The sequence below is a fragment of the Anguilla anguilla genome, chromosome 1, assembly GCF_013347855.1.
Source record: "Anguilla anguilla isolate fAngAng1 chromosome 1, fAngAng1.pri, whole genome shotgun sequence".
NCBI classification, from domain to species: domain Eukaryota; kingdom Metazoa; phylum Chordata; class Actinopteri; order Anguilliformes; family Anguillidae; genus Anguilla; species Anguilla anguilla.
The window spans coordinates 70870227-70883251 of record NC_049201.1 but is presented as its reverse complement, the minus strand read 5'-3'; the positions used below and the strand labels follow the sequence as shown (position 1 = coordinate 70883251).

The window sequence follows — 13025 nt, the reverse complement described above, 5'->3', positions numbered from 1 at the left end:
GTGGAGACTGTGGATGGTAGTAGACAGAGACAAACTGCTGCAGGAATTAATGTGCCCATTTTGTTAGAATGACCTCTGAGCGAACAGCCTTGCACTTTATACCCACATACATTCAGCAAAGACGATACTCCAATCACGCGTGTTCCTCCTCCCACCACAAACTGGTTCCAACAAATTTAGATGGCTGTAAACCACACCAGGAAGTCTTTGATAAATTCAGGTGGGCCAGTAATCCATGGCTTTTAAAAGGGCCATTCAAACTGCACTGCTGAGGATGCATCAGTGCTAAGAGTGCCACAGTATTTACAATGAAATTTTAATACCTAGAGAACCATAAGCACACTTAAACTTAGACCATGAAAATCAGCCAGACCAGTTTCTGAAAAGTAATTATTTTAATATTTTACAATCTTTTTTTTCTCAGTCTTACTTGCTTGTCTTTTTCTCTCAACTCCAATAGAGTTATTAGCCATTAGCTGTCCGAATGACAACAAAAGAGGACGAGTCTATACAACATTTAGGGAGTAATTCACATTGTAGCTTTCAATGTCACATGCCTTACCTATTCCTTCCAGCAAACAAAAGAAAAAAAAAAACTCCCACTGAATGATTCTTTGTATTCCAAATACCTCATTGCTTATTTTTCCAAAAGAAAAAAAAAAAAAATCTAAAAGGTGTCAGTTTCTTAGAAATTATTTTTCTATCTGGAGTAATACATTAAAATTGTGTCACTCAAGACTGCACTCTGCTCCAGCAAAGACGTTTCAAAAAGAGCACATTTAAATCGAAATGAAAACAATGACAGCATTAGCGCCATTTTGTGAGAGTAATTTTGATTCCTTTACTATACAGTCAGGAAGAAAACAGAATTTATTCCCAGAATTGGGGCACTGCACATTCCTCTGAAAAAGGCAGAGAAAAAACGCAACGCTTCTACAAAATAAAAGCCTCACAAAAAGACTATTCTGACATTATCTGAGAGTAAAACAATTGATATTTAGTTGAAATAACTTGTTTGGAAGTGCAAATGACTGATTTAGGCCATTTCTATTTGTCACACTAGAAACTGAATCACGTAGGCATTGTCAGTGAAAACTCATTAAGGTTTTTTTCTATTCTGCCTCTTGGCTTCCTTCGGCTTGCAAAAATACTCTTACAAACAAAAAAGTTTCAGTACCAGTGCTGGTCCTTTCGTGGTCATCCACAGCAGGAGACGATGATTTAAGGGGATCGACAGGGGGAACGAACGCTGACGATCCACGTCTGGTCTGACAAAGATGCAAACTCGACCTTGTGCAAGGTGCTGGGATGCAGAAAATTTTGAATAGGGTGCATTTATTGCACTTTGTCTACAAATCCTGTCCAAAACACAATCTAGAGAAACACTGCATTGGCAGGACTCGTTTCACAGGATGCAGGCTGCAGATGCTGGCATGCGACAAATGGCCATGAAATGTTGCGGTCCTGGACTTCTCTGTGGCTTCACCTGATTGGGCTTCTCACGTGCTTCACCAGGCCCATTAGCGAAGTCCTACGCTGTCTAACTGGGTGCTCTGCTGCGCACTGTTTTAAGGTTCAAGTAACCTGGATACTTAAAAGTTCCACAGAACTGCTTCTTTTTTAACTGCCTTTAAAATAGAATTTTGGAGCTTTCAAAGGCCTGCACTTCAAATGAAGTAATAGAGACCTTCAGTGGAAACGATAAATTACAAAGGGGCTTAACTCCAGGGAAAGGAATCAAAGAAAAATAACATTTATTCGCCCCCCCCCCCCACCCTCAGTATCTTTGTATCACCTCCACCTCTTTCCAATGTGTTATCTCAGCCCAGGAATGTTGAAAGGGGTACATTCTCCCCCTTTACCCCCCCCCCATTTCTGTCTCCGTCAGTCCTTCACTGCAGATCCCTGTCTTCGAGGTACCTGTACTCAAACGTGAATCCTCCTTCTTCCTCTGGCCCCATTTCTCATAGTCAAAGTAAATGTAGGTCCCCTGAAAGAGAGGAGCATGCATCACACACGGTGCATGACTACATGCCAGAATGTGTCATTTTCCAAGGCCATATTCATGACTCATAGGTGTGATGGTGTATGAGGTACGCCTGGCTCAGATTCACTGGAAATATATCAAGCTTGTACCCGTTCCAACTCACTGGCCATTTCTAAGAGGTGTACCTGCTCTAAATCATCTTTGATGCACAAAATGTGCACCTGCTCAAACACCAACCCAAGCATAAGAGGTGTACCTGCTCAAACTCACCCATGATGCATAAGAGGTGTACCTGCTCAAACTCATCCGTGATGCATAAGAGGTGTACCTGCTCAAACTCATCCGTGATGCATAAGAGGTGTACCTGCTCAAACTCATCCGTGATGCATAAGAGGTGTACCTGCTCAAACTCATCCGTGATGCATAAGAGGTGTACCTGCTCAAACTCATCTGTGATGCATAAGAGGTATACCTGCTCAAACTCATCCGTGATGCATAAGAGGTGTACCTGCTCAAACTCATCCGTGATGCATAAGAGGTGTACCTGCTCAAACTCATCCGTGATGCATAAGAGGTGTACCTGCTCAAACCCATCCGTGATGCATAAGAGGTGTACCTGCTCAAACCCATCCGTGATGCATAAGAGGTGTACCTGCTCAAACTCATCCGTGATGCATAGAGGTGTACCTGCTCAAACTCATCTCATCCGTGATGCATAAGAGGTGTACCTGCTCAAACTCCATCCGTGATGCATATAGGTTGTACCTGCGCAACCATGCCGTTGGATGCATAAGAGGTGTACTGCTCAAACTCATCCGTGATGCATAAGAGGTGTACCTGCTCAAACTCATCCGTGATGCATAAGAGGTGTACCTGCTCAAACTCATCCGTGATGCATAAGAGGTGTACCTGCTCAAACTCATCCGTGATGCATAAGAGGTGTACCTGCTCAAACTCATCCGTGATGGTCTTAGGCTCCTCGTGCCTCTGGAACCACATCATGTACTTGGTGTGGAATCGCCACGACTGCTTCTTCAGGGCTTTAGCTGCCAGATACTGCGCCTTCGTGCCCTGCGCAGACGAGGAGCGACAGGCACAGCGAGCGTGACCGATAAAACAAAACCAGCGGGAAGAGAGAACATGGCGAACTCATTCAGGCAGGACGGCACAGCGCTCTTACCTCCAGGTAGTAGAATATAAAGAAGAGCGTCTCTGTGGAGAGCCTCTGGTAGAACTCCACAGAATCCGAGTGAGGAGGGGGCACCTGGTGATGGAAAGGCAAGGTGGGGCACGGGTTTCTCATCAGGTACTGCCTGGGTGAGCGGACAGACAGAGAGAGAGAGAGAGAGAGAGAGAGAGAGAGAGAGAGAGAGAGAGCGGTAACAATTCACTCTTCAGTCCAGAGTACCTTACCACAGAGCACATTCACAGAGACATGGAGTCCTGCCATGTCCCACAACAGGGGGGCAAGACGGTACCTGATCCTTTCGGAGTCGGACGGGTGGGGCATGTGCGTCCAGGCCGACTCCTGCATGGCCTGCTGGTAGAGCTGGTCTTTGGACAGGGGCACGGGCCCAAGGGGACACACTCCCAGCGAGGGGGGGATGCTGACCTCCGATACGGAAGGCTGAGGAGCTGCCGGGGGCCCCGGGGGGGCCGTTGACCCAGAGAAGATGTCTGGGAGAATCAGGGAAAGAGTGAGTCATGAGGATATGGATATGCAATCACACCATCCTCAGGTCCTTCATCTCAAATTATGTGACGTGATGGACCCAGTTAACAGCACAGGAAGATGCTAAAAATTAATCCTCAGTGCGAATGCTCGACGCAATCAGTTTCTCAACACAAGTTAAGTGGTTTCAAACAGGACACAATCAATCCTTCAAAACAGATGGTTTCAAGCATTACAAGAGTTTTAAAAGTAAGCATCATCACAGGCTTTGATCCCCCAATAAATTTCTTCCACTATCCAGACAATGTTTCATGCAGAAGAACGTTTTCACAACCTATCGTTTTGGTTTACACATCTGCTCAGGGGGTTCTGTGATTAGACACACTGCACTACTGCAGTGTGCAGTACTTTACTTTGGCCGAAGTATTTGTTCTTAATTTTTTTTTTTTTTTTTTTTTTTTAATAATCACAGTAAGCCTTTTTTTAAAAACTGGTTCCAGTGTGCAGTTTTTAAAAAGGAGAGTTTTTATTTGAGGACAATAAACTGAGATTTATTGTGTAACAAAGTATTTTGAAAAGCACTTTGCCATGTGCCACAACAAAACAACCAGCAGGTATGTTCCACAGCAACATGATGACTGCACTGAGCCACTTTCAGCACTGAAGAGAAAGATAAGCGCCGTGTGTGGTATAATGTGCTGTGCTTGACTCTGTTCGCACCTCTGTCTGTGAGGTGCAGGGCAGGTATCTCTCCTTCCAGGCCTGAGCCCAGTGCTGCTCTCTCTGCCATGGACTTCAGAGAGCTGAGAGGCTCAGGAGCCTGGGGGAGAGGAGGGGGGGGGTGTCAGAAAGCACAACCAGCACACGCTACAGCTCTCCCCTGCAAATCCAACCGTATTCAGACCGTGGCGGAAGAGGAAAAACCTCTTCCTTATTTCTTCTGCCTCTGTCTCAATCTTCTGTGCCCCCTGTGCTTCATAACCCTCTCTACATCCTCCATTAACGCTTGAACTGCCACAGCACAGCTCACACCTAGAACCACCACGGCCAGCCATTGTGACTGCGCTAGCCTTCGAGCATTAATTATACAAAGATAAATAAAGAGACCAGATTTAGGCTCAGCGAGGGAATTTGAATGCAAATACTTCATAAATAAAATGACACAGAACATAGATTTTTTAAAAATCATCATGTCCATAGAAGTGAAAAAATATATTACACAAAAATAATTATATTTATATAATATAATTATAATTATATAAGTGCTTTCTAAACAGTTCACAATGTACATCTATACAAATATGTTCTGAGTGACGCGCTCTAATGTAATGAAAACGTTTACAGCCTAAAACATATTCTCCAACTACATTTGCTTAGCATTAACCACACACAGCATTCTTAACATTAGCCAAGTTAGTGTTATTGTTGTATCTTGCTACCTGACACTGTTTTCTCTTTCGTGTGTTTGTGGATGCTGCATTGGGTCCAGGCTGCTCTCCTAGCTGGGGTCCAGCCCTCGAATCCATCAGTATCTGACGGAGGTCTGAGGCGAGCTGAAGGATAAAGTTGATTCTTTTTATGTTCTTTGCTACACATTCCCTTTTTAAAAAAAAAAAAAAAAAACAGAACAGATAATGACACCTGACAAGCACAGCCAGGCCCAGTATATTGCCAGAAAATAGCAGCTGCCAACCGTCAGCTAACCAGCTTTCAAAGCAGTACTACTGGGTCTTTAATATCCACTTTGTTTTAGAGAAATAGCACCATTTTCTCTTCCCAGAATGCTCTGTGCAATATGGGTCTCAGATAAAAGTGCACTTATTACCTAACCTGGTGCCTACAGGATACCTATAATTATTCTGCTGCACTTGTGCACAAACCCTGCAGTAAAGAAGCTTTTTTTAACAACTGTTTTTTCTTGCCAGGTGAACCCCCTCTTCTTTCTCCAATGGATCAATCTATTACCAAGTAAACAATGAGTTTGGCTTTGGAAACTGATGCACGATGCACAACTTATTCCAGAGACTTAAATATGCCTGGTTTGTCCTCTGTTATCACCTGGCCTTCAATGCACATAAGCTAACAAACAATCAGAATACCCTGATAATCAGACATATGTATAGAAACTTAAGGAAAAGGGCCAATTATTTATTTTAAAAAATGAATAAAATCAACACCACACATATATACATATGGGTACTTTTCATTATCCTGGGTTCTCAATTCCAACTCCAGAGTTTAAAAGAAATATGGGGGTGGGGGGGGGATTCACTGATCTAAAAGTGCATTCTATTTGTAGTCATTTAAATCCCATAAAGTCAAAATGGCTGCCGTGGAGGTTCTAGACAACCCGGTCCCTCGGCATCCCTCTCTGGCCCTCCTGCAGTAGCGATGCCGGGCCCAGCCCCCGTGCCCCCGTGCCCCCGCGCCCCCGCGCTGCTCTCACCTTGATGCTGTCGGAGGCCTGAGAGTAGGAGTGCGGCCCGTTCATCAGGCTGCCGCTGCCCGGCTTGCTTTCGCTGTACGAGGGGGAGGGGGAGCTGGGAGGCAGTGTGATGGAACCCAGGAGGCTGGGGCCGTTGTCCTTACTGCAACAGAGAGGCACAGAGGGGTCAGCGAGCGTGCACAAAGACCGCCCGGACCAAAAAAAAAAAAAAAAAAAAAAAAAAAAAAAGAGGCAAGACAGGACTCCACTCACGGAGGATTGGCGGCAGAGCTCAAGGATGAGGGCTGGCTGTTCTGCGATTGGCTGGCACTGCCGAGGGCGGAATCCGGCGTGCTGTCGGCAACTACCGCACTGTAACCTGAAGGAGAGCGACGGGGACATTCAAACGCACGGCGCGTTAAAGGAGAACAGCGTGGTTTATAAAACGCACAAGATGAAGCAGAAAATAAAGCTCAGATTCACTCACTCGTGCTGCCGTTCTGTTTTTGGCCACTGGGTGGTCTGACCGCGGCGCCGCTCCCCCCTGCCGGTCCGCCGCCGGCCCCCGCGTTTCCGCCGCTGCCGCCCATCACCCCCACCGCAGCGCCGGGCGCCATGGCAGCCGGACTGTGAGCCACCTGAGGTTGTCCCTGGATGACGGCCTGACCCGTGCTTAAGCCCAAAATCCCACCGCCGACACCGCCAAGTCCGGGACTGGAGCCCAACAAGCCCGCAGACATCGCGCCTCCGCTACTACTTCCACCCGTTACGCCCGCGCTGGATATTGCATTGCCGTTATTACCCACAGCTGACCCCCCCAGTCCACCCCCCACCCCACCTGAAGCAGCTGCCTGCGCGTACGGGGCGGGGGCGGAGCCTGAAAGGAGGCCGGCCATGGTGCTGAGGGACGCCGGCATCCCAGACAGACCCAAGCCAGAGATTTGGCTGGCGCCGCTCGTTCCCGTGACGACGCCTTTGCCCAAACCCAGGCCCAGCCCAAGCCCCAGGCCGGAGGCTGAGGATTGCCCTGAGGGGGTCTGGGGCTGGGAATTCTGGGAAACTGGATCCGGCGCACTGGAGCTGGGAGGAGAAGAGGCAGCAGGCGCGGGCAGGAGGAGATTTGCCGGACTGGAGGAGCTGTTGGAGGGAAGTCCAGAGCTGGAAGAGTTTTTAGCCTGGGGGGGCTGCTGGCTCTGCTGCTGGGACTGCTGCTGCTGCTGCTGAGTTTGCTGCTGCTGGATTGCTGTGCTGAAGCTGCCAGAATTGGGAAGAAGCCCCCCCATGCAGCCAAGGAGACTGTTGCCCCCATTGCCCCCTGCAACATTTGTCATGGAGACAAGTGAAGAGGACGAAGTCCCAGAAGAAGAGGAGGAGGAGGACGACGACAGTGACGATGAGGGATTGCCATTCTTTACAGGTGACTGGAAGAATGAGAGGAAGTTACTGTAGACCAAGTGCGCAGTGCATTGCACAGATAACAATGGGGATGCCAAAACAATACATGATTTCACAATCTGTTCACTGAGATCATAAATGTTCCAGCACAGAGCAAAACAGTGCAAGTGTGATGTTTCCACAGTAATTCTCTTAAACAGAAAGACATGTTATTTTATATAGTGTACACAAAGGGAGTACTTCTAGGATACAGAACACTAGATGCTATGGAATATTCATGTCCAATGTGTCTAATACAATATATTGGAAACTTCAACGCAATGAATTCCATACAGAGGAGATGGTCTCTCACCTGACTGACTTCACTGTCTGTGGACCGTCCCCTTTTCTTATCATCCTCCGAATTCTCCTGAAAGTCACAGTTTGTACCCATGTCAACTGTGCACAATAATCAGTTTTACTGGGGTTTTTTTATTTATTAAAAAAAAATACACCTCATCAATCTGTCAGGCTCTAAAAGACAGTAGTCATGTTTATGGTTGTCCAGTTGCATTACCCACCGCAGTGCAAGGAGCAGAAGAAGCAGGTATGGGAGAGGAGGAGGTGGTGGAGTTGGGCGTGCTGCTGGAGTGGGGGAAGGTCTCGTCGTCCATTTGACCTTGGCCCACCAATGGCGGGGCTGAACCGGAGCAGGAAGGAAAAAAGATCAACTCGAAATACCCGATGCGACACAGACAAAACACGGCAGACAGGGTTCTCAGATGCATGACAAACGGTAATTAGCTTTGCCTGAACGGTGTAATTTTGCACGACCCACGACTTCCAGCATGCCCACACGATCACCCGTAACTGACAAATCGAGCGACTCCACGATTCAACTGGCACTCACGGATATAGCCAGGAATAGGGGCCCATTCAGTCACAGTCCCAGTACTCACGGATGTCCTCCAGGTCTAGGTCATCATAGAGGAACTCATTCTCCTCAAAGTCCGGGTCCTGGGAGGAGTCGAGGTAGTACTCCACGTCGTCCTTGATCTTGCGAATCAAGTCCACTTGCACAGAGTCGTTGTCCAGCATGCGCAGAATGGTCTCCAGCCTGCAGATGTGGTACCTGTGCTTTTCGATGAACTGCTTCAGCTCCTCTATCCGGTCCTGTTTCTGTCGAGGCAATTAGCGTCCACTATTACACACAAGCCAGTGAAGGCTGACGGGTAGTGGTGACTGAGCGAGGATGGCGGGTTGGAGACTGAGTGAGGATGGCGGGTTGGAGACTGAGTGAGGATGGCGGGTGGTGACTGAGTGAGGATGGCGGGTGGTGACTGAGTGAGGATGGCGGGTGGTGACTGAGTGAGGATGGCGGGTGGTGACTGAGTGAGGATGGCGGGTGGTGACTGAGTGAGGATGGCAGGTGGTGACTGAGTGAGGATGGCGGGTTGGTGACTGAGAGGACGGCAGGTTGGTGACTGGGAGGATGGCAGGTGGTGACTGAGTGAGGATGGCGGGTGGTGACTGAGTGAGGATGGCGGGTGGTGACTGAATGAGGATGGCAGGTGGTGACTGAGTGACTATGGCGGGTTGGTGACTGAGTGAAGATGGCGGGTTGGTGACTGAGAGGATGGCAGGTTGGTGACTGGGAGGATGGCAGGTTGGTGACTGAGTGAGAATGGTGGGCGGTGACTGAGTGAGGATGGCGGCTTGGGGACTGAGTGAGGATGGCGGGTTGGTGACTGAGAGGACGGCGGGTTGGTGACTGAGTGACTATGGCGTGTTGGTGACTGAGTGAAGATGGCGGGTTGGTGACTGAGAGGATGGCAGGTTGGTGACTGGGAGGATGGCAGGTTGGTGACTGAGTGAGGATGGCGGGTTGGTGACAGAGGATGGCAGGTTGGTGACTAAGTGAGGATGGCGGGTTGGTGACAGAGGATGGCAGGTTGGGGACTGAGTGAGGATGGCGGGTTGGTGACTGAGTGAAGATGGCGGGTGGTGACTGAGTGAGGATGGAGGGTTGGGGACTGAGTGAGGATGGCGGGTTGGGGACTGAGTGAGGATGGCGGGTTGGGGACTGAGTGAGGATGGCGAGTTGGGACTGAGTGAGGATGGCGGGTTGGTGACTGAGTGAGGATGGCGGGTTGGTGACTGAGTGAGGATGGCGAGTTGGTGACTGAGTGACAACAGAGAGAGACACAAACCTCTTTGTCTCCTTTCTTTTTACGGGTTTGGACTGAGAGAGATTCAACTTCACTCTCAAACTGGTCCACCTGCATGTTTAGAGTATCTATCGTGTTCTGCCAGAAGACAACATACATAGACATGTCAGAGGCAAATCAGGCAAACTGCGCCGTGCATTCATTTCCCCATGTCATTTTAATCACAGAATGCACATGTTTATACAACAGTGCAAATACTGCTATTATAAAATGCACATCTTATCAATTATTTATTTATTTATATTAACTCCCACACGCCCTTCTAAACAACCTAATACGGTTCTCAAAGGCTAATTTCTTTATATAAATGCAGTGAGCCCCCAATTTGCGATCAGTAACACCTCCACATGCATGAGGGTAGAGACACTTGCTTACAGTCAGCCACTGGCCAACCTCTTCCTTCTCCTTCTGAGCAGGGTCCACCTTCAGTGCCAGACCCAGCCCTTCTTTGGAGTAGGCCTTTGTCTTTGTCTCCCGCTCCACTACTTTAAACCGCTCCATTTGCTGAGGAGAGAATCCACTGCCACTTAATATTATGTTTAAAAACATATTACAGCAAAGACAAATGTATTAGTCTAACCCTTGAACACCACATTGTCACAAAGAAGTCTTTGCGACAGTGTCTTGATAAAAAGCTCTATACAAATAAAACTTATTTGAATTAGGCTGTTTGGTAAAGCTAATACAGACCAGATGTAATTAGTCGGACAAAAATATACTTGGTCTCAGAAAAGCATGCAATATGATTCTTAATAGTATGGGATGACCATGACGTGGAATGCCATCCTCCATTACCGTTTCAATGAGTTTCCGATTGTCCACTAGCTGCCTTTTGTCTTTGATTTCATTGGAGGCCACCCATGTCTTTATCTGGTCTCGAAGACGCTGAAATGGAAGGAAATGGAGGAGAAAATAAGCATGGGGACACTTTCCTTATTCAACGTGGGCATGCACACAAACACAGCTAAATAACTATCACAACCTTACAGTGAAATCACTGACAACTATGATGGTACAACAGACAGCCTCTCACCTGCAATTTTTTAATCTCTTTCTTGAGGTCTGCCTCATATTTTTCCTTCTGGTTTGCATTAGCAGCATTGTGAAGCTGGAATACATGGAGAAAATTATGTATAAAATTATCTGATATTGTCACTGTCAACATTATATATTATGCATGATAAACTTCTCTTGTAATTATGCTGTATATCCATCAATACATAAATGAACAACTCTCACCTTTTTCCAAATGTCTTCAAATTGTTCTACACCCTCTGTGACTTTTTTCAAACATCGATCTATTTCACCTGGGTGGTCCAAACATACAAACACAGCTGGTTGTAAAATTCCGTAGCATGACTCACAACTCATTGAGCGTTCCTCTGTACGTTCCTCAACAACTCAGATACAAACATAAGGATCAAAGAACATGAATATGGTATATATCAAAATAGGGGACTTACCTTGCAGTTTTCTCTTATCAGCCATGACTTCTTGACTAGGATAGTGTCTTCATACCGTCTATCACTACAAGCAAGGTAGGGGTGCAATAATCAGGCAGGTTCACACGGGATACTACAGGCTATTTACACTACATTATTCGAGTCAGAGGAAACAGACCTGCGGGCTAAAAGATGTGGCCAAATAAAACAATACTCAATGATTATTTTTCCCACCACAAAACAAGGCTCAACACGTTCACAGCCAATACATGATAAACTATTTAGCCAAGGTTGTATTTTCAATTGCAATCTTTCAAGTTTTAAGTAACATACCTAGCAAACTAGTTAACTTGGCTAGGTTATATGTTGCCGTGCACTATACTGACACCTGACACCTTGAACTGGTTATTTGACAATAAATCTAAGCCGTATCTCCAGGTGTCAAAATTACGACTTCGCTAACGTTGGTTATAGCTAGTTATTTCCAAAAAAAACCATGCAATTCTGATTCTCGTTCTTGGAAGATAGCTAGCGTTCCTTCCTAATTGGCTACTGACATGCATACACCTCAGTTATTGGATTGCTAGCCAACAAAGCCACGAATACAATGAGAGCTGCATGCAAATAAATAATTTGCTACTAAAAGCAATATGCATGAATTAACTAATTGGTTGGTTGGTTAGCAAGCTACCAATACCGTGGCTCACACTACATCAATTAAAATCAATACCAACTTTAGATGGAAACCCAATCATGCATTAGCTGGCTAGCTAGGTCGCGGTATATGCATCACGTTGAGAGCAGATACTCAGCTACCGAACAGCTTAATTTCTTTGCAGCTCGCAAATGATGTAACTTGCCAGCTAACCAGCAGCCATAAAGACCGGGAAGAAGCTTTTACTAGATAGCTAACGTTAGCGAGCTAGCTATTGGAACTGGGATACTAAACTTTAGCAATTTACCAGTAGATAAAATTCAGTTCGTTTCTTTGCTTACCTGACCTTTATGGGTTCGCCTCAGTCTTTCCTTTCTCTTTCTCTCAAATCTTCTTTATTTGTGTTTTAATGCTTTCTTTTCACAAAACAATCAGTCCGCACATAAAAGATGGTCGCCAGGAACCCCCCTCCGCTGTAACACGGATGGCCTGGCGCCCCGCCTCTCTAGTGAACCATTGGACTCTAAATCACATATGGTTGCTACAATTGGCTTGAATTCCCAATCACTCAACGCTCACTCTTTGACAACTTCCGCGCATATCTGCGCAAGATTGGCTTAGATATAAGTTGAAAGGTAGTATTTATGGAAGAGTGATTGTAGACTGGTCTACAATTCAGTTGTTTTAGCACTGTTCTTGGTTCTTATACAGTTATGTGGGTCTTAACCACAAAACTATGGTTCTGGGCTGAGTCCTTCATTCCTGTGTGGAAGTGGAATGTATGTGGTACACCTTTTAGGGTAATCAAACTCTTATTTTTGCGTGCAATAAGATCAAATTATTAAAGAATCCCTAAATCAAATGTGAAATACCTCCTTGTTCAGCCAGTTGACGGCTTCTGGTCAGATTTTGACAGTAGTCTTTGTTATGATCAGTTCAGACCACAGCTTATATTTATGTTTTCATAATGCCCAGAAGCAAGTAGGCATTGTGAACAAGTGCCTTATCACTGTCATTTGAAATCTACTTTGAATACACCTATCAGTAACAGTGTTAATCTACAGCTACCTAGTTAACATTTTTAATTTAATTTAATTAACAATGTCAGCTCTCATGTACAAGTTGTCACTTTCAGGGTGTGACTGTCCCATTCCCTTCATCCTTTAGAAAATTAATTATTAGCTACATATTATCTTTAAATCCCATTTTTGCACAACTTAAGTGGCATTTGTGTACCTTTTA

General features: G+C 46.1%; 1 protein-coding gene across 1 annotated transcript; it reads right to left on the bottom strand.

Moving 5' to 3' along the window:
* Window positions 1-376: 376 nt before the first annotated feature.
* cnot3a (CCR4-NOT transcription complex, subunit 3a) lies at window positions 377-12272 on the bottom strand. Its single transcript, XM_035382912.1, is given in 20 exon segments — window positions 377-1942; window positions 1945-1990; window positions 2933-3058; window positions 3168-3300; window positions 3466-3664; window positions 4380-4479; window positions 5099-5212; window positions 6106-6247; window positions 6358-6463; window positions 6572-7505; window positions 7832-7888; window positions 8040-8158; window positions 8418-8637; window positions 9669-9764; window positions 10062-10190; window positions 10482-10571; window positions 10720-10794; window positions 10926-10993; window positions 11150-11213; window positions 12125-12272. Coding segments are annotated over 19 exon segments (2829 nt in total). The 5' UTR covers window positions 11175-11213; window positions 12125-12272; the 3' UTR covers window positions 377-1892.
* Between the last annotated feature and the right edge of the window lie 753 nt (window positions 12273-13025).